Below are 23935 nucleotides of genomic sequence, written 5' to 3' on the forward strand. Positions count from 1 at the left end.
TATGGGAGTAGATTCATTATGAAATGTATTTACCTTCGACCATTGTAATCTCAGTTCTTTCATATTCTCTGATATCAGTGAGATATCTCTAAAGTTTTTGCAATGGTCAAGGTTTTAGATAAACGATCTGCATAATTTTGATGTGCACACAAGTCAATATAGAAAACCAAATAATGAAACAAAAAGAAGATACCAAATGAGTTAGATTAGTATTCCTTGAACTGACAGAAAATTGTAACAGTTAGAATACATACTTTTCATTGACTGGTTTAAATAAGTTTTAGTCCAGTTTTTTTTTTTTTTTAATTCTTACCTTTATGACCAATACATTTTCTGATTTATATGAATTGAATACCTTTCACCACTGAATTTCACTCCTACCGACAGATCAAGTTTAGTTTTCAAAGCATATATATAATTTAACACAAGTCAATTGATTCAACTAGGAGTTATGCTCACATCCAATTTGGAATGATAATTAATATTTGAAATATTATAAGTTATTACTTTAATTATTATACTTGATGGTATCTACTTTAAAATGTTTTGTAAAATTGTATATTATGATACTATAGTAGTTGTAATATATAATTTGATGTAATAATTTTAAAACTGAAAATAGAATGAAAAAGTAGGCCAAGTAAATAATAATAATAATAATAATAATAACTTTTCCTTATAAAAAAAACTTATAACTTATAGTTTTCATTTGAATAAAAAGATATTTCTACAAAATAAAAGGAATAAAAAATGTAACACTAGTTAAAATAGTATTATTATTTTAAAAAATATATTATGAATGTACAATGCATAATTTGTATGTATATACTGCAGGATTGGTGATTCCTCTAACAGAACAAAGATTTTGCTTTACAATGGCTAATGTTAGATCACCGTTTCAATATTGCTCCGAAAACAGCTTTTAACCTAACAACATCCTTCTTCTAACACACTTTGAACTTCCAAAGTACATTATAAGCTAAATCAAATTTTCCCAACAATATCTGGTTAAGCTTATTTACACTTAAGTTTTTTATTTTCTTAATTTTAGAAAACAGAAAATTGTTCTAGAAACAGTAAACAAACACACCCTTAATCTTAACCTTTCCAAATCTTTCTTAAATTTTTCTTACTTATTCTCACTGTTACCATATTCTCTGGTATCTGTATCTATTTTTCTCTAGTTGCTTGTTCTTCACGTGCCTCGGGCCTTCATTGATTTTCTTTCTCAAGCTTTCATTTCTTTTTGCTTTGAGTTTTTTACCTGCCCTCTATCATGTATTGAAGCTTACAAGTGGCTTTTCATTTGTGAAGAGTGTTATTTATATTCTAACAGTGGACTTGATCTGAATACAAAAAATTGACCATCTGCAAGTGAAAAAGGATAAAATCTTTCTGTGCAGGACAGCAAAAGTAGTTCAATCTCTTACTCCCACAATATAATGGCATGTATAAAACTCAACAGATTGGCCTATCACATGTTCAACACCAGAAAAGTTCACAGCACTGCCAATAAAATGAGCTCAAATTGGAGAGATCTTATGAAAAAGGAGTTAGAAAATGGAAATTGTGGAAAGCAAGAACAAACTCACCACCCAGTTTGCATATACAGGATTCCATCTAACTCGCGAAGGGTCGAACCAAAAGCCTACAGACCCAACAACATCTCCATCGGTCCTTGTCACCATGGAGCATCCCACTTGAGAAACATGGAGGCTCTCAAGAAAAGCTTCTATCGTCGCCTCTTCAACAATGCAAATGCAGCCAAACTAGACGAGGCTTTTAAGTTCCTAGAGGAACAAGAAACCAACGTTCGAGGATGTTACAACGAGGACATCAAATTCAACAGTGACGAGTTTCTACAAATGATGCTAGTTGATGGCTCTTTCATTGTTCAGCTCTTGAGGGATCTATCAGCGTGTGAATTCGGAAAAGTCCCCAGTCTCAGCCCATGGATGTTGCCCATCATTCGTCGCGAGATGTTAATGCTTGAAAACCAGCTTCCCATGTTTGTTTTGAACAAGTTGTTTGAGTTAACTAGTGTTGTTTCTGCTCCTTCGGGACCAAATATTGGTTTCAAAGATCTTGCTCTTCGATTCTTTTATCCTTTGTTGCAGGTGGATTCGGAGAATATGCTAGAAAGTAAGAAAACTGATGACTTAAGAGGGCTTCACTTCCTCGATCTTCTTAGGTCAGCCATTAGACCAAATATGGAGGGAGAAAAACAGAGAAAATTTCAACCTCACATGATTCGTTCTGTGACGGAGCTGATAGAGGCTGGTGTGAAGATCAAAGCAGATGAGAGTAAACAATTGCTTGACATAAGCTTTGGGAAAAAATGGGGTTTTCTAACAAGACAACTCACTATTCCTCCTTTGTATATCAATGACCACAGAGGCACTGTGTTTCGTAACATAGTTGCTTTTGAGAACTGTCACAAGGATTGCGAACCCGATGTGACAAGCTACTTGTTTTTCTTCAACGGACTCATAAACTCTGCTGGTGATGTCTCTCTTCTTCATTACAAAGGGGTGCTTCACCATTCCCTTGGCAACGACAACACCGTTTCTGAACTAATCAACAACATCACCAAAGAAATTGTTCGGGACAAAACTGAGTCGTACTTGTACAAAGTGGTCAACGAAGCAAACTCATACTTTGCCTCCTTCTACGCGAGAAAAAGAGCTTCCTTAGTGCATCACTATTTAACCAGCTGGGTGGTGGGAGTTTCAACAATTGGTGCGTTGTTGGCTCTTTACTTCACTTTCATTCAGACTGTGTGTTCATTTGCAGATTCGTTCAAAGCCTTTGAAAACCAAAGCTTTGGATCTGTCTTTGTAGATGTTTTTTGTATACCAGTTCGTGGCATTCCCACCAATCATAGTGAAAGTGAAAATAGTAAAACTGAAGATGCTGCAACAAAATTAGAAAGGTGAACGTACAGAATTTTAAATCTCTGCAGGAAAATTTGAGATTTGTACAAGGAAATTTGTTGTGGAGCTGAATAAGATAGCTCGGTAGTCTGTTGAATTAGTTTTGGTATAATAAGGGTAGAAGTTCATCTAGTTGTCCTGAGAAATCGAAGAATATATATAGCAGTGAGACAAAGAAGCTTCATAGTTTCTTCACCTGTGTTTTTAAAACTGCTTTTTTCCACCCTTATTTCATCACGTTGGTCAATTTTTCTATTTATGCACACCTCTCTAGAACAAGTATATTTTACTATTAGTTTTGGTTAGTTATACTATTTTTAATATGTTGATTTTTTTTCTTTTATTTTACTGCAACTTGCTGGAGAAACATATCAGTTTGTTCATGTGAAAATATAATGTTTAAATTTTATTAAAAAATCATAAAAGAACACCAAGTTTGTTAGCAGAGCCAGGTGGTTCTTCTTAACAGGCCTAATCGAATATGTCAGTAGTGAGCACTTTTTAAAACAACACCAAGTTTTGTCCTACTTATTCTTCTTTATCTTGTTTAGCCAGAGAAACCTAATACAAGGAGAAAAAAACTTGGTTTCATAATTATCTGTACGGATGTGTGAGTTAAGACAAATCTATATATTTGTCTCTAATTGATCCGAGATTTCGATAGTGTCCTATGGTTAGTTTGTGAGAATCCAAAACATAACCTGAAGTCATTCATTAGGTCTAATTTTTAAATTAAAATTCACTAAACTCAACCTATATAACGCCTAATAGTTTAATGAGATGACAGCTGTCATGAACACTATTAACTGTTATATACCAAAGCAAACAATAGAATGTAAAATAGTATAAAAACTTGTCTTACATGTGGGAACAAAACAAAGAATGAAAAATAACAACTAATAACAATAATAGTAGAAAAATAAATAAATAAATAATCTAAACAAATTTATGGTGGAAAACTACTTCCTCTTTGATAGAATAGATAATATAGGACCAATCTACAAAAGCTGATAGTATTAACCTAGAAATAGAAAATAATACTTATCAAATTACTTATAAAAAAAAACTAGTAAATAAAAAATAAACTTAAATATGTTTTCAATCGTGAAATATATTTGTATTTTTACTTTTAGTTACTAAAACTGTTTTAATTAGTTCTTTAAAAAAATGTATTTGATGATAAAAGTAAATTAATTATCCTTATAAATATTGATAAATTAAAAAGGAATAATGACTAGAAAAAAAAATAAAATTCAGATTTGTATTTTGATTTCTGATTTGTATGTTTCGTTTAAAAACAAATGACTTGTTTTAGATTGGTTAAGTTTGTCTTGCTGTTTGTTAGGAAATGTCTTTTTGTTTTGTGGAAAGACAAAAAAACAAAATAACAATGACTAAAATAAACAAATTGTAGATATCATAATTGATTTTTTTTTTAGTAAAAGATTAAGAAAAAACATATTTATATTAAGAAAATAGTGTGTTGTCAACACCTTCATGTCTAGTTGACTCTATATATATTAAAAAAAGATATCTATTTACTGTAAGACTAAGATCTCTTTGAAAAAATTAGTTAATAAAATGAATTGATAATTTATAAAATTATAAAATAATGTATTGAATTAAAAGTGTTTTAATTGAACACTACCTTATCAAACTCTCTACCCGATTAGCAAGCATATCTAAGAACCCGAATGATTTAGTTAGTGAATCGACGTATTTTGTACTTGAAATTAGATGGTAATAAGTTGACACTTGTGATTCCATCGTGCTTACAATTAACCATTTGGCTGACACTAACATTTTGTCGATTCATCTTTTTGGTGTGCAATTGAGTCTGTTCCAACTATAATGGCACATGTATCAGCTGTGTGCTTGGTGTTTGAATTTGATAAAACCAGTAATTTGTTTCCTAAATATTACTTACTAGCTAGCATCATTAGTCAATAATATCTCAGTAATTATTTATTAAGTATATGGATATGTAATGAAAACTGAATAAGTGCAAAGAAAGGTAAAAATAGCAGATAAGTGGGAAAATAAAAAGAAAAAAAAATGATAAAATGAAAGAGGTGCAGATCTTATTGAGAAGGATTGGATACAAAAGGCACACACAGAGAAAGAGAAAGAGAAAGAAAGAGCACGCAAGAAGGTAAGGGGCAAGGGTCTTATTTAAGTAGTAGCACATGGACTATACATAACAAGCAGGCATAGACATAGATACATAATGCATGCATGCATGCATATGTATGTATGTATGACTACATAGTTACTGATAGCATGTGAGTGTGACCCGTGAGATGTATAGTACATGCATGGAAAAGAAAGAGCATAGCATGGTAATATGGTGACCTAATTGGATCCAGTGAGGACTTTCTGTGCCTTTTCCTCAGGGTAGTGAGCGGGCTCATAGTAGAGGGAGGACTGAGCATCTAAAACAAATATTCCAGAGAGTGAAGCAGATGAGATGAGTTGTAGGGAACCCTCAACAAACACCTCCAGTGATATGTTATCCTTGTCCTTTGGATTAGTGCTGAACCCTGCCAAGAGCTTCTGAACAGTGAAGGTGTCTATTAGGGTTTTGTGGAGGTTCACAAATTCTAGTGTGGTGGAGACTTTCTCTTTGTAGTACTGGTAGTTGACCCAGTCGACACGGTCTGGGTTAGCCTTGAACAAGTTCTGGTAGTGGGAAAGGACAGGGTGTGATGGAGCAATGGAGACCACGAGTCCACTGATGTAGGTTTTGAGGTAGTCTATGACTTTGCCTATGCAGTAAGCAAAGTCATTGGATTCGATGTGCTCATAGTTGATATCAATGCCATCAATCAAAGTTTCAAAAGGACTCTTGTACTGCTCTGTGATAATGGATTTCAGTGATTTCTGCGCATTGTCAATCCATATTTCTTTGTCTTGAGGATTGAATGGAAAATCGCTGCCACGACCTCCAATGCTTATTACCACCTTCACACGCTCATAATTTGACTTTAGGATTCTGATACTTTGGGGATCGAACTTTATCACGTCCCAAGTTGCACGAAAGTTTCCCTTCCCTACTTTCTTCTTGGTGTTTGGATCCTCCACGTAGTCCTCCGAGGCAAAGGCCAAAAGGAAGTGGAATTCTGGGATTCTAGGGCTGATGATTTCCACTGGGAAACCTTTTAGGAGATCTGACTCAATAATGTATTCCCGAAAAATGGGTTTCACTTGGATTTTGGAAGACATTCTCAGTGGCTACTTCTCTTTTGTTTTGTTGATTTGATTTGGTTGTGGGATTTGATGGAGAATACCCAACTCTTTATGCCTATTTATAGAGTAATGCACCCTCTCAGTTTGCTATAGTTTTGTCACTAATAATTCATTCTTTATTCCTCATTAATTATACTTCTCTCAGCATATACGTCATTAATTAGTTGAAGATCAGATCATCTTCTATGCAGTAAAAAATATTATCTGAGTGACAAAATATACATGCTTCTACTTCTCTCATAAATTGCACTATGCATTATGTTCATACACTGGTTGTTACGCTCTCTGTCTAAGATTTTATGCCACCTGTGTGCATATATACGACAACAAACTTAGTTACTTATAACATCACATTTCGTTTTAGTACTTGTGTTCAATAAACAATATTATCTCACTGACGAAATACCGTGTACTTCTCTCATTAATCTTTGTTTTTTATTTCTTACATCCATCTATGCTCTGTGTGTACTCATCTTCTGCATACATTTTATTCACAATATTTGGTTGTTGTTTCTGCATAACTCGTTTTTATGTAGTCCATGTTGTCTACAGTATTTAATAAAAAAATTAGTTGATGATAATATTTAACTATACAGATTTCATTAGTATGTTTTTTGTGAATGGTGCAGTCGTAGTAGTAATAGTAGGATTAAATTAAGACGTTATTCTTTGGGTATCACACAACTAACAGTAATCAGAGGGTAAGACACTCTGATTTACAAGTTCCATTTTCTCTCTTTGGTAACCGATCAATGATGCAGAGGACGAAGGTGTTGTTGTAGAATATAGTACACAAACATAGAAAAAGGAAGACAATTCATGAATCTTGGACATTACTTATAGGAACTTTGTGCAATAAAATTCGGAAAGCTTTTTCTATTAAATGGTGAACGGATGCTATGAGTAAATCATCAAAACTCAGTGTAGATTTTATTTTTTTTGTAAGCCCAAGATTATAATATAATTTTTTTATAATGAATATTTTGACGATTGTATGGAAATATTTCACTTTTAAGGGAATTACAACTTTGAACTTTTCTTCATAAATAAAGAAATCCATCCATGTCATTATGATAAAATCATCAATAAATTAACTAGGAATTATCTAGTGTAGTGTTTTGAGAGAAAAAACAAGTTTTAATGTAAAGTGTGGTATTTTGTCGAGATAAAAAACTAGTCATTTTCTCTTTGACTGTAAAATTGCTTGGCACGTTTGGGTTCAATGTTTCGAGTGGTTAGGAGTGTCGTCGGTCACTCCCATCAATACTATTGCTCATTTCACACAATTTTGTAATGCTAAAAAACCTGTCAACTCTATCTTGGGAAGCGTGTGGATTTCAGTGGTGAGTGAGATTTGGTGCCATAGGAACAAGGTTATTTCTAAAGGAGGTGTGGTGGATCATTCATAAATCTTTACTTTGGCTCAATTGAAGGTTTGGTCCTGAGTAACTTCTAAAATACCTTCTGCTTGCTTTTCCTTCTCTCATTGCTATCTTGCTCCCTTGTCGATATAATTGGCCTGTTACTTTTTAAGGTGATAGGTATTTGTTTTTTTGTTGGATGTTGGTTTTTGTGGGTTGTTTGGCTGGTAGTTGGTTTGGTGGCCAAGACTTGTTGTTGTGCTAGTACGAGGTTTTTAGTGGTTGATTTATTTAGCTCTTTCATTGTGCTGGTTTGGGTGACTCAAGAAGTTGGATTATATTATATAAGTATGTATAAGGGTTGAATCACTAAGTGATTCCTGTTATTAGATTCTTATTGCTGATAAAAAAAAATTCTTCCAAAATAATATATTATATGATTAATTAAATTTTAGTCCATATATAGTATATTAAGGTTTAAAAGTGAATTTATATTATTTTTAAATTTTTAAAAAGTTTAATATAGTTTCAATTTTTTTTTAAACTATTTAAAGTAGTTTTTTCAGATAACAAATCTACCTCATTGATAGTGTCAATAAATATTGAATTGTATGGGTTGTTACATTGAATTGTTCTAAATATTGGAAGGTCTTTTTTTATCTGCAAAAATAAATAAATAAAACTTATTTGAGGTATGATGCAACTCTTATATTATGTAATATAGGAACAAACATTCTTTCTCCAGACACACGAGACCCTCACCAACCAGAAACCCAATCACACAAAAAAAAACTACCAGCGAATCTAAACATTTCATAAATTTTTAATCGAAGGCTCGTAACTGTTCCCTTGCATTATTGATTGTTTGGTTGTCTTGAAGTAATACAGGTTAGGAAGACTATTCATGTTTTTCTGGTGATGTGAGTCTTTTCATTCTATTTGAAATCTGTTTTTATAGGGAATGAAACACCTATTTGTACTTCTATTTAATTTTGCTACTTCTATTTAATTTTTCTGATTAAAAAAATATCGAATCATTCTAAAATTAATTAAAACCACCATATCGAATAATTATTTTAAAAATTATGACTTAATTTTAAAAAAATCAAATCAAATTGAACTCTTTAAAAACAATTGAAACGACATTTAAATTTTTAAAATTTAAAAGACTAGAAGCATAATTAAGCTGTCTTATACTCAATTCAAGTTCATATGGATGTTAAGGTAGGATGTTGACGTTATGTTTTACATTTTACTAGTTTGAAAAGCTAACAATTTTTTTATCCATAAATAAAAAATAAATAAATATAATCCAGTTCAAGATTGATCTAATCTTATAAAAAAACAAATACAAATGTAAAAAATACTCTCTTCCAATCGAAATAAGCTCTCTTCAATCCATAATCACCATATATTTTGTGCTAGAACGCCACATTATTATTATTTTTTTAAAAATGTTAATTGGTTTGTTTTGATATATTTGAAGGAAAATGATACAATGACAACCTTGTTCAAGTATACAACTCTCTTTCTTTACCTAAAATTTCAACTTTTGTATGAAATGACAAAAATACCCTTTTTTATATCATAAATTAAGAGTTGTATAGTGGAGCAAGTTGTCCATATATCATTGTTCATGTTTGAAAGATTAAGGTTTGGTCTTGGATCTCTTAAAAAGTACCGGCAATTAGTTTCTCATTCTCTAACTTGTGCCTAAAATCCTTGATATGTATACATTCAATTTAATGTTACTATAAGGGTAATGAAGTTGGTCCTTGACCTTTAAGTTTTTCTATAGTTGGTAGTATTGGGGTAGGCAATTGGAGGTTTCATTTGGGTTTTTTGTTGTGTAGGAGTAAAGGTACTCTTTGTCTCTCTTATTTTGTATGAGAGTTTAATCACCCCTTAAGTGAGCTTTGTTTATTTGAATTGCTTCTTCCTAATAAAAAAAATGTCTACAGTTTGAATTTTCAAAACCAACGTAGAACACACTAAACCTTTAATATATTTACTATATAAATATTATATATATATATATATATATATATATATTAAATGGTGTCTTGATCCATTAGTTTGTATGTTTTCGATTAAAAACAAGTGAATAGTGATAGGTTGGATTGATGTTTCCTTCTGCTGCTGTTTGTGAGGGGTTGTTGTTGTTTAGATTGTTGTAGGTTTTTTACCAGAGCCACCCCTAAAATGATTCATATTTATTTATTTATTTTTGCTGATAAAATTAAAACATTTAATATATTTATTATTATTATTATAATAATATTATCAATAAATTATACATTTCAAATAAAATCTTTTGCAAAATTTTTTTTCTTCACACTTTTGATTTGAAAGCTTTATGATTCTTCTTTATTATTAACATTGTCACCTACACTTGAGATAGAAAACTTCCACTAAAATAAAACAAGAATTTTATCATATTATAATTTTTATTATATTTATTATTATTATTAATGTGAGTAACGTGAAAATTTTCATAAGTATGTAGCTTAAATATAATTTAACAAAAATTATATTAAAACTTTCAAAAATTTAATTCATTTTATTTTAAATTTATATAAAAAATAAATAAATTTAATGTATAAAAAATGTATATAATTTATAAAAGAAACTTTCTTTAATTTATAAAAAAAATAATTTATTTTATTTATTCAACAAAAAGTTATTTTAATTTATACAACAAAAACTTAATTTCATTTATAAAACAAAATATATATTTAATTTATACAACAAAAAATATACATAATATTTTTAAAATTTAAATATGTATTTTTTTTACCCAATTATTATTTTTCTACATATTTCAATTCTTTAAAAACTTTATAAGATAATTTCTTTAAATAATTTTAAATTAAACACTTAATCAATTTAATAAATTTAATTTAACTAATTTATATCTAAATACTTATTATAATATTATTAATGAAATTAAATTAAAATAATTAATTTGAAAAAAAATTAAGTATTTTATATAACATTTAGAAATTTAATTAAATTTTTTTGTTTTACTCAATTATTATTTTTTAACATTTTTCAATTATTTTAAAATTTTTTAAGATAATTTTTTTAAATAATTTAAAAATTAACACGTAATCAATTTAATTTAACTAACATATACCAAAATTATTAAAATTAAAAAAATTATTATAATATTAAAAAAATTAAAATAAATACAATAAACAAGTAAAAATTATAATATTTATTACCATGTTATACATTAAATAAATATAAAATCAATAAACTAAAACTATGCGTGGACTATAACCCATGCTTCCTATTATTTACATTGGCTTTGCGTCGGTCTTAGCCCATGCAAACTGAAATATATTTTTTTATTTAAATCTATACTTGCGTCCATTATGCGTCGAATTGCCAAAAAAATTACTTTTGCACCGGCTTTGCATGGGTTTTGTCCACGAAAATCGTGTCCACACTTAGCCCACGCATACATATGGAAACTAAATCACCGTTTTCTTGTAATGTTCAAATGTCACATGTCCTCTCTAATTTTTTTTATTAAATAAATATTAATTTTAGAAATCAAAATAATTAATTATAATATTAACTAAATTAGAAATCATCTTATAAACTAAAAAAATCATTAGTATTTAACATCCATTTATATTCTCTTTTCTAATCTCACCAATTCCTTATTGATTTCTTTATGGGTAAGAGAAGGTGACATTATGTATGAACACAATATTTTAATAATTGTATGGGAATATTTCACCTACAGTTTGTTAATTAGTTGCTGATAAAAATATATATTTTACTAAATTTTTAAGGAATGACAACTTTGAACTTTTCCTCATAAACATCCATGTCATTATGATAAAATCATCAAGAAATTAATTAGGGAATTTTTTTTTATCAAAAAAAAATTAATTAATTAACTAGGGAAATCTAGTGTAGTGTTTTTAGAGAAAAGCAAGTTTTGAGTTTTGTAAAGTGTAGTATTTTGACTCTGCGAATACATATAAAGGTTCTTCAAAGATAATATATTATATTCAGTTCATATGGATGTTAAGCTAATTGATTCATTCAAACTTATTTAAAAATTATTATGACATGTTTCAATCTTAATATTATTATAAAATAGGACTTGACATATTAGATAAAAAAAAAAAATCATTTTAAACAATATCATCAACAGGTTTGAAAACATTTTATATAAAACCAATTTATAAATTCATATATAGAAAGCAAGAATGGAGAAATTTAAATGTATGTAGACGACATTACAGAATAACAGATAATGCAATGAAATATTTTAAAATCTGTAACAACCATTGGATGAACTTGACCAAAACCTGGGAAATTTAAATTATATGTGTTGGCAAATAGACTAAAAGGAAGAGTTCATAAATAAAGTTATAAATTGCCTGGTCAATGGTTGTTACAGATTTAAAAATATTTCATTGCCTTATTTATTATACTGTAATGTGTCTAGATTTAAAAAATTATCCATTCTTGCTTTCTAGATGTGAATTTTAAACTGGTTTTATATAAAATATTTTGAAATCTGTTGTGCCTGATATTGTTTAAAATGAATATTTATTTTTATCCAATGTGAAGTCCTATTTCATAATAATATTAAGATTGAAACGTGTCATCAAATTGGTGGCATGCAACATATCATCAACATGATGTTTCTCACAGGTGAAGATAGTATAATAGGTTTAATTTTTTTATGAATAAAAAATAAATAAATATATATAAAAGCATTTGAGAGATACATTGGAGCAAAACAAATTGAAGTAGACTATGATGGAGATAAAACAAGATTGTCTAATCATATGCCTGTTTCTTTATTTTACACATTTTAAAATGCTGTGAAATTAGGTTGCCTTGTAGTATGTTTTTTTAATGTTTTTAAAGTTGGTGATATTTTTTAAAATGATTTTTCATATCTAATGTCAATTCCTATATTATGAAGTGTAATTTAAACATAACTTAAGCTCATAAAATCGACTTATAAGGTGAGGTTTACACTCACATATATATAATGAAATATTTTCATCTCTAATTGGGATCTCCTATTTTATAATAATATTAAGGTTAAAACATGTCATAATAAATCAATTAACATTTAAAATAATAATAATAATTAGCAAAATATATGATGATTAGTATCATACAAGAAAATCATTAAATAGAAACCAATTTTAGAGATAAAAAATAATTAATTAGTTGCTTAACTAAATTAGAAATTATTTTAAAAATTGGTTTCTAAATTAGTTTATATTATTGTTAAATAGTTTTTAAATTAGTATCTAATTAGCTATAAACAAAATTGTTACCAATAGAAACTAATTTAGATTTTTTTTTTAATTTTTAAAATAATCTCTAATTTAATCAATATATCAACTAATTATTTCTAGTGTATGATTGTTAGTTTTTCAAACTAATTTTTTTTTATCAACGAATATATAACGTTAAACATTTCATTTTCAAACTAACTTTTTAAAGTAGTGAAAGGTAAAACATAACGTGAACAGCCTACCTTAACACCCATATCAACTTGAATTGAATATAATACAGCCTTAATTATCCTTTTTAGTCTTAAGGCTAACAACCAATTTCATCTTTTAAAATTTAAAAATTTAAATGTCGTTTCAATTGTTTTTAAAGAGTTCAATTTGATTTTAATTTTTTTTTTAAATTAATTCCTAACTTTAATATGGTGGTTTTAATTAATTTTAGAACGATTCAATATTTTTCTTTATCAACAAAATTAATAAATTAAATAAAACATATCATTCTTTTGGTAGTGTGGTTGTGAATTGACACAATTAACGAGGTAGATCTGTTTGAATGAAAACAATTTAACAAAATAAATCATATTAAATCCTTTTAAACAAATTTAAGATTATATTTAACTTTTTTTTAAAACCTTCAAAATGTGAATTAACCTTTAATCCTTAATATATTATATATGGACTAAAAGTTAATTAAGCATATAATATATTATTTTGGAAGAACCTATGTATATGTATCTGCATTAACAAAAACTTAAAACTTGTTTTTCTCTCAAAACACTACACTAGATAATTCCTAGTTAATTTATTGACGATTCTATCATAATGACATGGATGACTTTCTTTATTTAGGAAAAGTTGAAAGTTGTAATTCCCTTAAAAAATTTATAGTGAATATTTTGACGATTGTATGGAAATATTTCACTTATTATATATATATATAGAATAAGTGAAATCGTCAAAATATTCATTATAAATTTTTTAAAATTTATTTACAAATTATTATATTTGGATATACATCTATAGATAAATTTAACACTACATATAGATTATTACCTATATATACATATTCGTTTTTTTTATCATATTCGTAAGTAAATTATCTAAAACTTTATATTTCTAGATAAATTCAGCATTACAGTAGGAACTAATTGAAGGAAATAAGAGAAAACAAAAGGTTGTAGAAACTGATTGAAGGTAATTGCAAAGATTGCAAAACTGATCTTTCATTTTGATTTACTTCAATAATATATATAATAAAATTACAATTATTGGAAGCTATAAAATAGAAATAGAAATACTATCAGCCCAGTAAACTGACCATTAATGCAATAATAACGGTAAAATAGTTTAAGGGTAATAAAATCAGAATTAATAACCAACAATTATTACTCAGATGCTTTGCATTAGCGGCTGGCCTTAGAGTGAACTTTCATAAGACAAGGATTGGAGCAATAGGTGTTCAAAACCAACAACTAAAGGTTTACGCCAATATGCTCAATTGTGCCCAAATGTCAATACCGTTCAAATATCTTGGCTTAAAGGTTGGGGGACATCCGCGAGGAAAAGAGAGTTTTGGAAGGAGAGGTTGTAGACAAAGTGAGGAGGAAACTAGCCACATGGAAAGGGAAGAAACTAACTTTTGCAGGAAGAGTTAGTATGATTAAGTCAGTCTTTATTGCTATCCCGCTATACTATTTATCTCTCTTCAAGGCTCCAATATTGATTTGTAAAGAAATTACGAGCTTGCAATTTGTATGATTAAGTCAGTCTTCATTGCTATCCCGCTATACTATTTATCTCTCTTCAAGGCTCCGATATCAATTTGTAAAGAAATTACGAGCTTGCAAAGAAGGTTTATGTGGGGGTGAGGTGTCAATGAAAAGAAAATTGCTTGGATTAAATGGAACACCTTGTGTAAACCAAAAAAGGAAGTAGGTTTGGGGATCAAGGATGCCAAAAGCTTTAATAAAGCGCTAATCAAGAAATGGATGCGAAAATTGAAAGTGGACTCTTTGGGAATGTGGAGAGAGGTGCTTAAGTCTAAATATGAGACTAATGCTAGGAGAAACATACTTAGTCATAAAATGACACATTCTTGGCGGTGGAGTGATTTGTGCAAAATTTGTGAAGTAGGCCAAACAGAAAGCTGGTTCCACAATCAGTTATCAGCAAATGACAAAAATATACTATTATGGGAAGATATCTAGTACTATTGAATGGGAAAGAGAACAACTGCTACAACTGGAAGTAGATATTCATGCTTGTATTCTAGAGCAAGATAGTCAGGACAGGGTGGTGTGACTAGCTGAAGAAAATGGTGATTTCTCAGTAAAATCTGCATATCGAAGTCCTACACTTGACGACGCCCTCGGAGAGTTGTAAAGCATTGGATATGCTATGGGAAATCAAAGTGATTCCTAATGCTTTAACATTGACTTTATTACGAAGTGGACTTTAAGCCTAACTCAACCCCATAAAACCGGCTCATGAGGTGAGGTTTGCACCCACTAATATTCTCATCTCTAGTCTATGTGGGATCTCCAACATACACCCCTCACGTCGAGAGTGACAGATCGTGCGTGGGACAACATATTAGGTGTGGTCCGATAAAGAACCGATAGCGGCTGACACGATAGGCCCAACAAACACTCGATAGGATAGACTTTAAATGGCTCTGATACTATATTACGAAGTGGACTTTAATCCTAACTCAACCCCATAAAATCGGCTCATGAGGTGAGGTTTGCACCCACTTATATACAATGAAATATTCCCATCTCGATGTGGGATCTCCAACAGGCTTGGAGGATTCTCAAAGGAAAAATTCCAACAAGAACTAATCTACAGAGAAAAGGGATTCTATTACCATCCCTTTTGTGTCCCTTATGTAACCGGAAGGAGGAATCAGTTAACCACTTATTGTGGATTGCAAAGTAGTTTTTTAGGTGTGGTCTATGGTTTCAAAATGGGTAGGACTACAATCAGCTTACCACAATGATCTAAAGTTGCATTTTCTCCAATTCAATGCAATCAGCTTACTACAATCAGCTTACCACAAAAAGGAATTGTGTATCGAGAGTGGTTTGGGTAGCGGTGTTATGGAGCTTATGGAATCATAGGAATGAGATGGTGTTTAAAGAAAGGAAGGTGGATGTAGAAGAGATATTTAGTCTTGCATAACTACAAACGTGGACATGGATGAGGATAAAAGTTAAAGATTTTAACTTTTCCTTCTCAGATTGGGTGTTATCTTAATTGTTTAGAGTCTCTTACTTGAAATGAAAGTTGTGATATTGAGAAGCGATTCAAGAGATTCTGGTTTTGGCCAGGTAGGAGATTCTGGTTTTGGCCAGGTTTAGCAGAGATTCTTACTTAAAATCTAAATCTATATATGTTTAGGAAGGGGAAAAGTGTTGGTTTCTTGCAACTAGCAAAGGAAGAAGAATAAGACACTAACTAATTCAATATTTATTGACACTATCAATGAGGTAGATTTGTTATCTAAAAAAACTACTACTTTAAATAGTTTTTAAAGAATTAGGTAGATTTGTTATCTCCTACTGTGGTACAAAGGAAGACTTGGTCTTGGGTCACAGTAAAAGAAAAATTGGTCGTTTTCTCCTACTCAGATTGGTGTTTGGAACCTCTTTGTTGTATGAGATATTTGAAAGACTGATTTTTTGCATTATTTAACTAACGAATTTACCCAAAATTGGTAGTAGTGGTGTATTTTTGTGCAAGTTTCAACGGTTTCTTCTATCCGGCGAGGTTGGATTGAGGTTTGTGGCCTTGGGTTGCGCTTGGAAGGTGTTTTGAGTTGTAAACAGGTCTATCTGGCTATGATTGCTTCTTGCAAGTCTGGGAGGATTTCTCTAGTTATGTATGGGTTTGTTGGTATTGGCACTTGGGTTTTTGGTGGTCTTCAGCTTGTTGTAAAGACTCTCTTTGTTGTTGGGTGTGTGTCTTGTACTAAGGGTGTGATCTATTTGGTATACTTGTTCCCTTTGTAGGATTGGTGTGTTGAGTTTTGTCACTTGGTTTGATACATTTGCCTGCTGGCAAAGATTTTGTTTAGTTGTGGGGTGCATGTCCTATTTTGAGAGTGTGATCTCTTGTTAGGTTGTTGTAATTGTATTTGTTGGGCTCCTATATCTCGAACTATTTTTTATGGTTGGTTTGTAGTGTATTATTGGTTGGAGCCTGTGTTGGTAGGGTGTTCGGAAACTTGTTTTGGGTGTTTTGTATAAGGGTTGGGACACTGCTGAAATGTCTCATTTTATTTTATTTATTCTTTGCTGATAAAAAAAAACTATGTTAAATAGTTTTAAAAAAAATTGAGACCATATTTAACTTTTCAAAAATTAAAAAATAATTGACACTAAAAGAAAATCATGAAATAGAAACCAATTTTTAGAGACAAAAATAATTAGTTGCAATAGTAACTAAATTAGAGACCATTTTAGAAACTAAAAAAAAATGGTTTCTAAATTAGTTTCTATTATTATTAAATAGTTTCTAAATTTGTATCTAATTAGCAACTAAGGTTTTAACTACCAATTATTTAGTTTCTAAATTTGGTCTCTAAAACCTTGGTTGCTAATTAGATACCAATTTAGAAATTATTTAACAATAATAGAAACTAATTTAGAAACCAAAATTTTATTTAGTTTCTAAAATGGTCTCTAATTTAATTACAATTGCAACTAATTATTTTGATTTCTAAAAATTGGTTTCTATTTCATGATTTTATTGTAGTGTGAATTCACCTTTAAACCTTAATATACTATATATGGACTAAAAGTTAATTAAGCATATAATATATTATTTTGGAAGAACCTATGTATATGTATCTCGACAAAATACCACACTTTACATTAAAACTTGTTTTTTCTCTCAAAACACTACACTAGATAATTCCTAGTTAATTTATTGATGATTTTATCATAATGACATGGATGGATTTCTTTATTTATGAAGAAAAGTTCAAAGTTGTAATTCCCTTAAAAGTGAAATATTTCCATACAATCGTCAAAATATTCATTATAAAAAAATTATATTATAATCTTGGGCTTACAAAAAAAATAAAATCTACACTGAGTTTTGATGATTTACTCATAGCATCCGTTCACCATTTAATAGAAAAAGCTTTCCGAATTTTATTGCACAAAGTTCCTATAAGTAATGTCCAAGATTCATGAATTGTCTTCCTTTTTCTATGTTTGTGTACTATATTCTACAACAACACCTTCGTCCTCTGCATCATTGATCGGTTACCAAAGAGAGAAAATGGAACTTGTAAATCAGAGTGTCTTACCCTCTGATTACTGTTAGTTGTGTGATACCCAAAGAATAACGTCTTAATTTAATCCTACTATTACTACTACGACTGCACCATTCACAAAAAACATACTAATGAAATCTGTATAGTTAAATATTATCATCAACTAATTTTTTTATTAAATACTGTAGACAACATGGACTACATAAAAACGAGTTATGCAGAAACAACAACCAAATATTGTGAATAAAATGTATGCAGAAGATGAGTACACACAGAGCATAGATGGATGTAAGAAATAAAAAACAAAGATTAATGAGAGAAGTACACGGTATTTCGTCAGTGAGATAATATTGTTTATTGAACACAAGTACTAAAACGAAATGTGATGTTATAAGTAACTAAGTTTGTTGTCGTATATATGCACACAGGTGGCATAAAATCTTAGACAGAGAGCGTAACAACCAGTGTATGAACATAATGCATAGTGCAATTTATGAGAGAAGTAGAAGCATGTATATTTTGTCACTCAGATAATATTTTTTACTGCATAGAAGATGATCTGATCTTCAACTAATTAATGACGTATATGCTGAGAGAAGTATAATTAATGAGGAATAAAGAATGAATTATTAGTGACAAAACTATAGCAAACTGAGAGGGTGCATTACTCTATAAATAGGCATAAAGAGTTGGGTATTCTCCATCAAATCCCACAACCAAATCAAATCAACAAAACAAAAGAGAAGTAGCCACTGAGAATGTCTTCCAAAATCCAAGTGAAACCCATTTTTCGGGAATACATTATTGAGTCAGATCTCCTAAAAGGTTTCCCAGTGGAAATCATCAGCCCTAGAATCCCAGAATTCCACTTCCTTTTGGCCTTTGCCTCGGAGGACTACGTGGAGGATCCAAACACCAAGAAGAAAGTAGGGAAGGGAAACTTTCGTGCAACTTGGGACGTGATAAAGTTCGATCCCCAAAGTATCAGAATCCTAAAGTCAAATTATGAGCGTGTGAAGGTGGTAATAAGCATTGGAGGTCGTGGCAGCGATTTTCCATTCAATCCTCAAGACAAAGAAATATGGATTGACAATGCGCAGAAATCACTGAAATCCATTATCACAGAGCAGTACAAGAGTCCTTTTGAAACTTTGATTGATGGCATTGATATCAACTATGAGCACATCGAATCCAATGACTTTGCTTACTGCATAGGCAAAGTCATAGACTACCTCAAAACCTACATCAGTGGACTCGTGGTCTCCATTGCTCCATCACACCCTGTCCTTTCCCACTACCAGAACTTGTTCAAGGCTAACCCAGACCGTGTCGACTGGGTCAACTACCAGTACTACAAAGAGAAAGTCTCCACCACACTAGAATTTGTGAACCTCCACAAAACCCTAATAGACACCTTCACTGTTCAGAAGCTCTTGGCAGGGTTCAGCACTAATCCAAAGGACAAGGATAACATATCACTGGAGGTGTTTGTTGAGGGTTCCCTACAACTCATCTCATCTGCTTCACTCTCTGGAATATTTGTTTTAGATGCTCAGTCCTCCCTCTACTATGAGCCCGCTCACTACCCTGAGGAAAAGGCACAGAAAGTCCTCACTGGATCCAATTAGGTCACCATATTACCATGCTATGCTCTTTCTTTTCCATGCATGTACTATACATCTCACGGGTCACACTCACATGCTATCAGTAACTATGTAGTCATACATACATACATATGCATGCATGCATGCATTATGTATCTATGTCTATGCCTGCTTGTTATGTATAGTCCATGTGCTACTACTTAAATAAGACCCTTGCCCCTTACCTTCTTGCGTGCTCTTTCTTTCTCTTTCTCTTTCTCTGTGTGTGCCTTTTGTATCCAATCCTTCTCAATAAGATCTGCACCTCTTTCATTTTATCATTTTTTTTTCTTTTTATTTTCCCACTTATCTGCTATTTTTACCTTTCTTTGCACTTATTCAGTTTTCATTACATATCCATATACTTAATAAATAATTACTGAGATATTATTGACTAATGATGCTAGCTAGTAAGTAATATTTAGGAAACAAATTACTGGTTTTATCAAATTCAAACACCAAGCACACAGCTGATACATGTGCCATTATAGTTGGAACAGACTCAATTGCACACCAAAAAGATGAATCGACAAAATGTTAGTGTCAGCCAAATGGTTAATTGTAAGCACGATGGAATCACAAGTGTCAACTTATTACCATCTAATTTCAAGTACAAAATACGTCGATTCACTAACTAAATCATTCGGGTTCTTAGATATGCTTGCTAATCGGGTAGAGAGTTTGATAAGGTAGTGTTCAATTAAAACACTTTTAATTCAATACATTATTTTATTAATTTTCCCTGAAGAGATTTTAATTAGTCTTGTAACATCCTATATTTTCCGATATCTAATAATCATAGTTTGTATGAAATATTAAAATAAATATATAAACATAATACAAATATATCTAAAATTTCATTGTTATAATGTTTCAAATTATCTCTATCTACATAAGACTTGAAACATTTACATAAAATTTAAAACAAAATTTCAAAAGAAAAATAAACATTTTTCATCATCTATCTTCTCACCGAGAAACTTTATCACCTGTAACATCATCTGCTCTTGTGTACAATACACGATCATCACAGATTAAAGAAAAACAACCACAAAACACAACAAAGGGTAAGCTAGGTATTTTTAAAACTTATAACACAAATATAACTTTAAACATCCACATAAATCCATCCTTTCTCATGCATTTCACATAACCATCAAGTGTCTATCAACAATTTCAATATTCATCTTTCTCATGTCAGACTTCTACTGACTCATAACACATAGACACTTGACTCTACTTCCGAAAGACTCGTGTATTGAAATTAGCATCCAGAGACCTGCACCTGTCATACTACTGCTGTGAAACCCACAGTCATGCACATAATTATCTCAATATCTCATCATCTTCATGTGACAGGGTAAATCCATTTGATCTGCTTTGATCAGTTCTTTCAAACCTCAGACTCAGCCAAATGGACCTCATTCAACTTTCACCAACTGAATAACTTCATCTATGTGATTCCATTATATCAGTAGAGCCAAGATCATCTCATTCACAAGACACTCACAAATCAATACACCCTAATAACAATCTCAACACGGTATTTTCTTTCCTGAAAATACTGTGTCTTGATTATAATTCATATTTTGAACCTCAAAATATCCAACATCAAACAATCAAATCATACCAATGTTTAGAATTTCCAAAATACACAAGAATTCATTGACTAATTATATAAATGTCTAATTAAAGAGATTTTCAATTAACTATACATGAAATAAAAGTTTACATACTTTATAAGAAAAACTATATAGAAATAAATCAATCAATCTTTTAAAAGCAAATAAAAATTAGTTTAATATTTTTATTTATTTATTTATTTATTATTATTTTTAGACTTTAGCTTGAGCTAGAATTCGCTAGCTTGAGCTAAAATCCACCAAAGAGCACCCAAAATTTTTAGCTTGAGCTAAAATTCGCTAACTTGGGCTAAAATCCTCCAGAGAGCACCCAGAATTTTAGCTTGAGCTAAAATTCTTCAGAGAGTATCCAGAATTTGCGCTTGAGCTAAAATTCGCTAGCTTGAGCTAAAATCCTCTAAAGAGTACCCAAAATCTTTTAGCTTGAGTTAGAACTTGCTAGCTTGAGCGAAATCTGCAGAAAAATTCTGCATAACTTAATATACTTATTAGATTATAAATCAATATCTCATTCAATTCATAAATTATAAATCTACACATTACATTGACAGTTACTGTTCAGTGTGATACAATCACTCTCATTGAATCATTGAGTTATTATGTCCATCTATACATATATATGATTTCTGATTCCGAAACCATTTAAATCAAACAACCAATTCTCAATCACAACACTTTCAATTTCAATTAAACTAAAATCTACTGAAAACAAGAAATCTTGCAACAAAATTTGGAATTGGTGACCACGTCACACTCACATTCAAATCTTCTAACCTAGGGTTCTATTGAAGATTTTAAACTAGTTTCCCTTACCTGGACTTTAGCAGATGCTCACTAAGAGTTTCAAACCCACCAAAAGCTTAAGGATACCCTAACCTACACCACAGTCTTGATCACAAATCCAACTATATCACTAAGACCCTGAGCTAACAAAGACTAATTTTGAAGATAAAAACCTCACATGCAAACTTAAACTAAAAGGCAACCTAACCAGATCAAAACTAACTCAAAGGAAAAGGAGTCAAGAAATAACTTACTCTATCTAATATTTTGATCGGACAATCTTGTAGAGTTCACTGCCAGGAGTCCAATGGTAGACTCCGATCATTGATCTGATGAGCGAGGAGGTCAAAATTTTAGAGAGAAGGTAGAGGAAAGGAGAAGCGAACAAAAATGAACTTACTTTATGAAAGATTCTAATCGGGCAATCTTGTAGATCTCGCTGCTAGGAGTCTAATGGTGGACTCCGATCGTCAAACAAATGAGCGAGGAGGTCAGGATCTTAGAGAGAAGGGAGAAGAAAGGAAAATGAAACTGCTAGAGATGGTGGTTCTTTTAAAATGAAACCTGAATAACTAATTTTCTATTTATATAGCTTTTTCATTTTAATAATAAAATATTCAGGTGTCATTTTAATTGTACCATTTCTACTCTAAGACTATTTTTCTCGATCCTTACAAGTCTTAGAATAAATAGATATCTTTTTTAAATATATATATATATATATATATATATATATATATATATATATATATTATTTAGAGTCAACTAGACATGAAGGTGTTGGCTCGTTGGGACTACTGCTAGCAAAGTAGCCAAACTGCTTAAAAGTGGAGAAGTGAAGGATGTGTGAACCTTTTTTCTATTTATAGAAGTTTTTGGCTTTTTTTTTCATGCCATTGATTTTTGGCTTATTGAATGGGGGAGGGTACTTTTTTTTTATAGGAAAATACTTTTCATGAATACCTTTAAGTGTATAATTATACTTATGTTCTTTTTTCTCTGTTTTAAAGTTTCTATAGGAAAGCTTTTTGTTGGGGTGGCAAATCTATTATTTTTTTCTACACAGGTTTTTGTTAGATTTGATAGGTGATGAGAATCAAAAAGATGTTATCAATTGAAGAAATGGACAAGGGTCAAAGCATTTAAAGTTCTTCTTATTAGTCTTTGTAAAAGATGAGGCCCAAGCTCAAAGCCCAAGCCCAAGAAGGCCAAGCCCAAGAAAGCCCATGGTATGAGTTGGATAGACACTTAACCAGAAACAACACTTTAAGGAGGCTTAAGGACAAATCAATGGAGGACAATGTCATCCAAATGAAGAGTCAAACTCATATACATCATGAGTGTCATGTCCTTATCACAAACACTTGGTGGAATTGAAAGGAAAGCAAGAACAAAACAAGAACACAAATAGAAACACAATTGAAATGTGTAAACTGGAAAAATGGACAGAATTGAATCAAGAAATGAATCTACCGATTGAAATCATCAAAGGAACAAGATGCACCGAATAGAAACTTAAAACAGCACCTAGAACAAGAATAAACGGTAGAAATTGAAGAACAAGCTAAACTACCGATTGGAAATGAAAATGGAGATGAAAGAAGATGAAACTTATGTGGATGAAGACTTGAATGAGATGGAGTTGGAGATGAACACGCCACTTGGTGATGGAGCTCCAAGATGAGTGCAGAAAGCCGCCACTTGAAGCTCTCCAAAAGCTCACAAGATAAGACTATGGAAGAAGGAGAACCAAATCTCACAATTCT

General features: G+C 30.8%; 3 protein-coding genes across 3 annotated transcripts; 2 read left to right on the forward strand and 1 right to left on the reverse strand.

Annotated features, from left to right (window-relative positions):
• The first annotated feature begins 773 nt into the window (after positions 1-773).
• On the forward strand, positions 774-3192 carry LOC137823023 (UPF0481 protein At3g47200-like). The gene has a single exon (XM_068628091.1). It carries the CDS (start codon positions 1443-1445, stop codon positions 2934-2936), a length of 1494 nt encoding a protein of 497 aa, XP_068484192.1. The 5' UTR covers positions 774-1442; the 3' UTR covers positions 2937-3192.
• Positions 3193-4989: 1797 nt separating this feature from the next.
• On the reverse strand, positions 4990-6206 carry LOC137821765 (chitinase 2-like). The gene has a single exon (XM_068626512.1). It carries the CDS (start codon positions 6153-6155, stop codon positions 5286-5288), a length of 870 nt encoding a protein of 289 aa, XP_068482613.1. The 5' UTR covers positions 6156-6206; the 3' UTR covers positions 4990-5285.
• Positions 6207-18858: 12652 nt separating this feature from the next.
• Positions 18859-19728, forward strand: LOC137822450 (chitinase 2-like). Its single transcript, XM_068627336.1, has one exon. The coding sequence runs from the start codon at positions 18859-18861 to the stop codon at positions 19726-19728; it is 870 nt and encodes a 289-aa protein (XP_068483437.1).
• Positions 19729-23935: the final 4207 nt, after the last annotated feature.

The sequence above is a fragment of the Phaseolus vulgaris genome, chromosome 9 (genome assembly GCF_000499845.2).
Source record: "Phaseolus vulgaris cultivar G19833 chromosome 9, P. vulgaris v2.0, whole genome shotgun sequence".
Taxonomy (NCBI): Eukaryota; Viridiplantae; Streptophyta; class Magnoliopsida; order Fabales; family Fabaceae; genus Phaseolus; species Phaseolus vulgaris.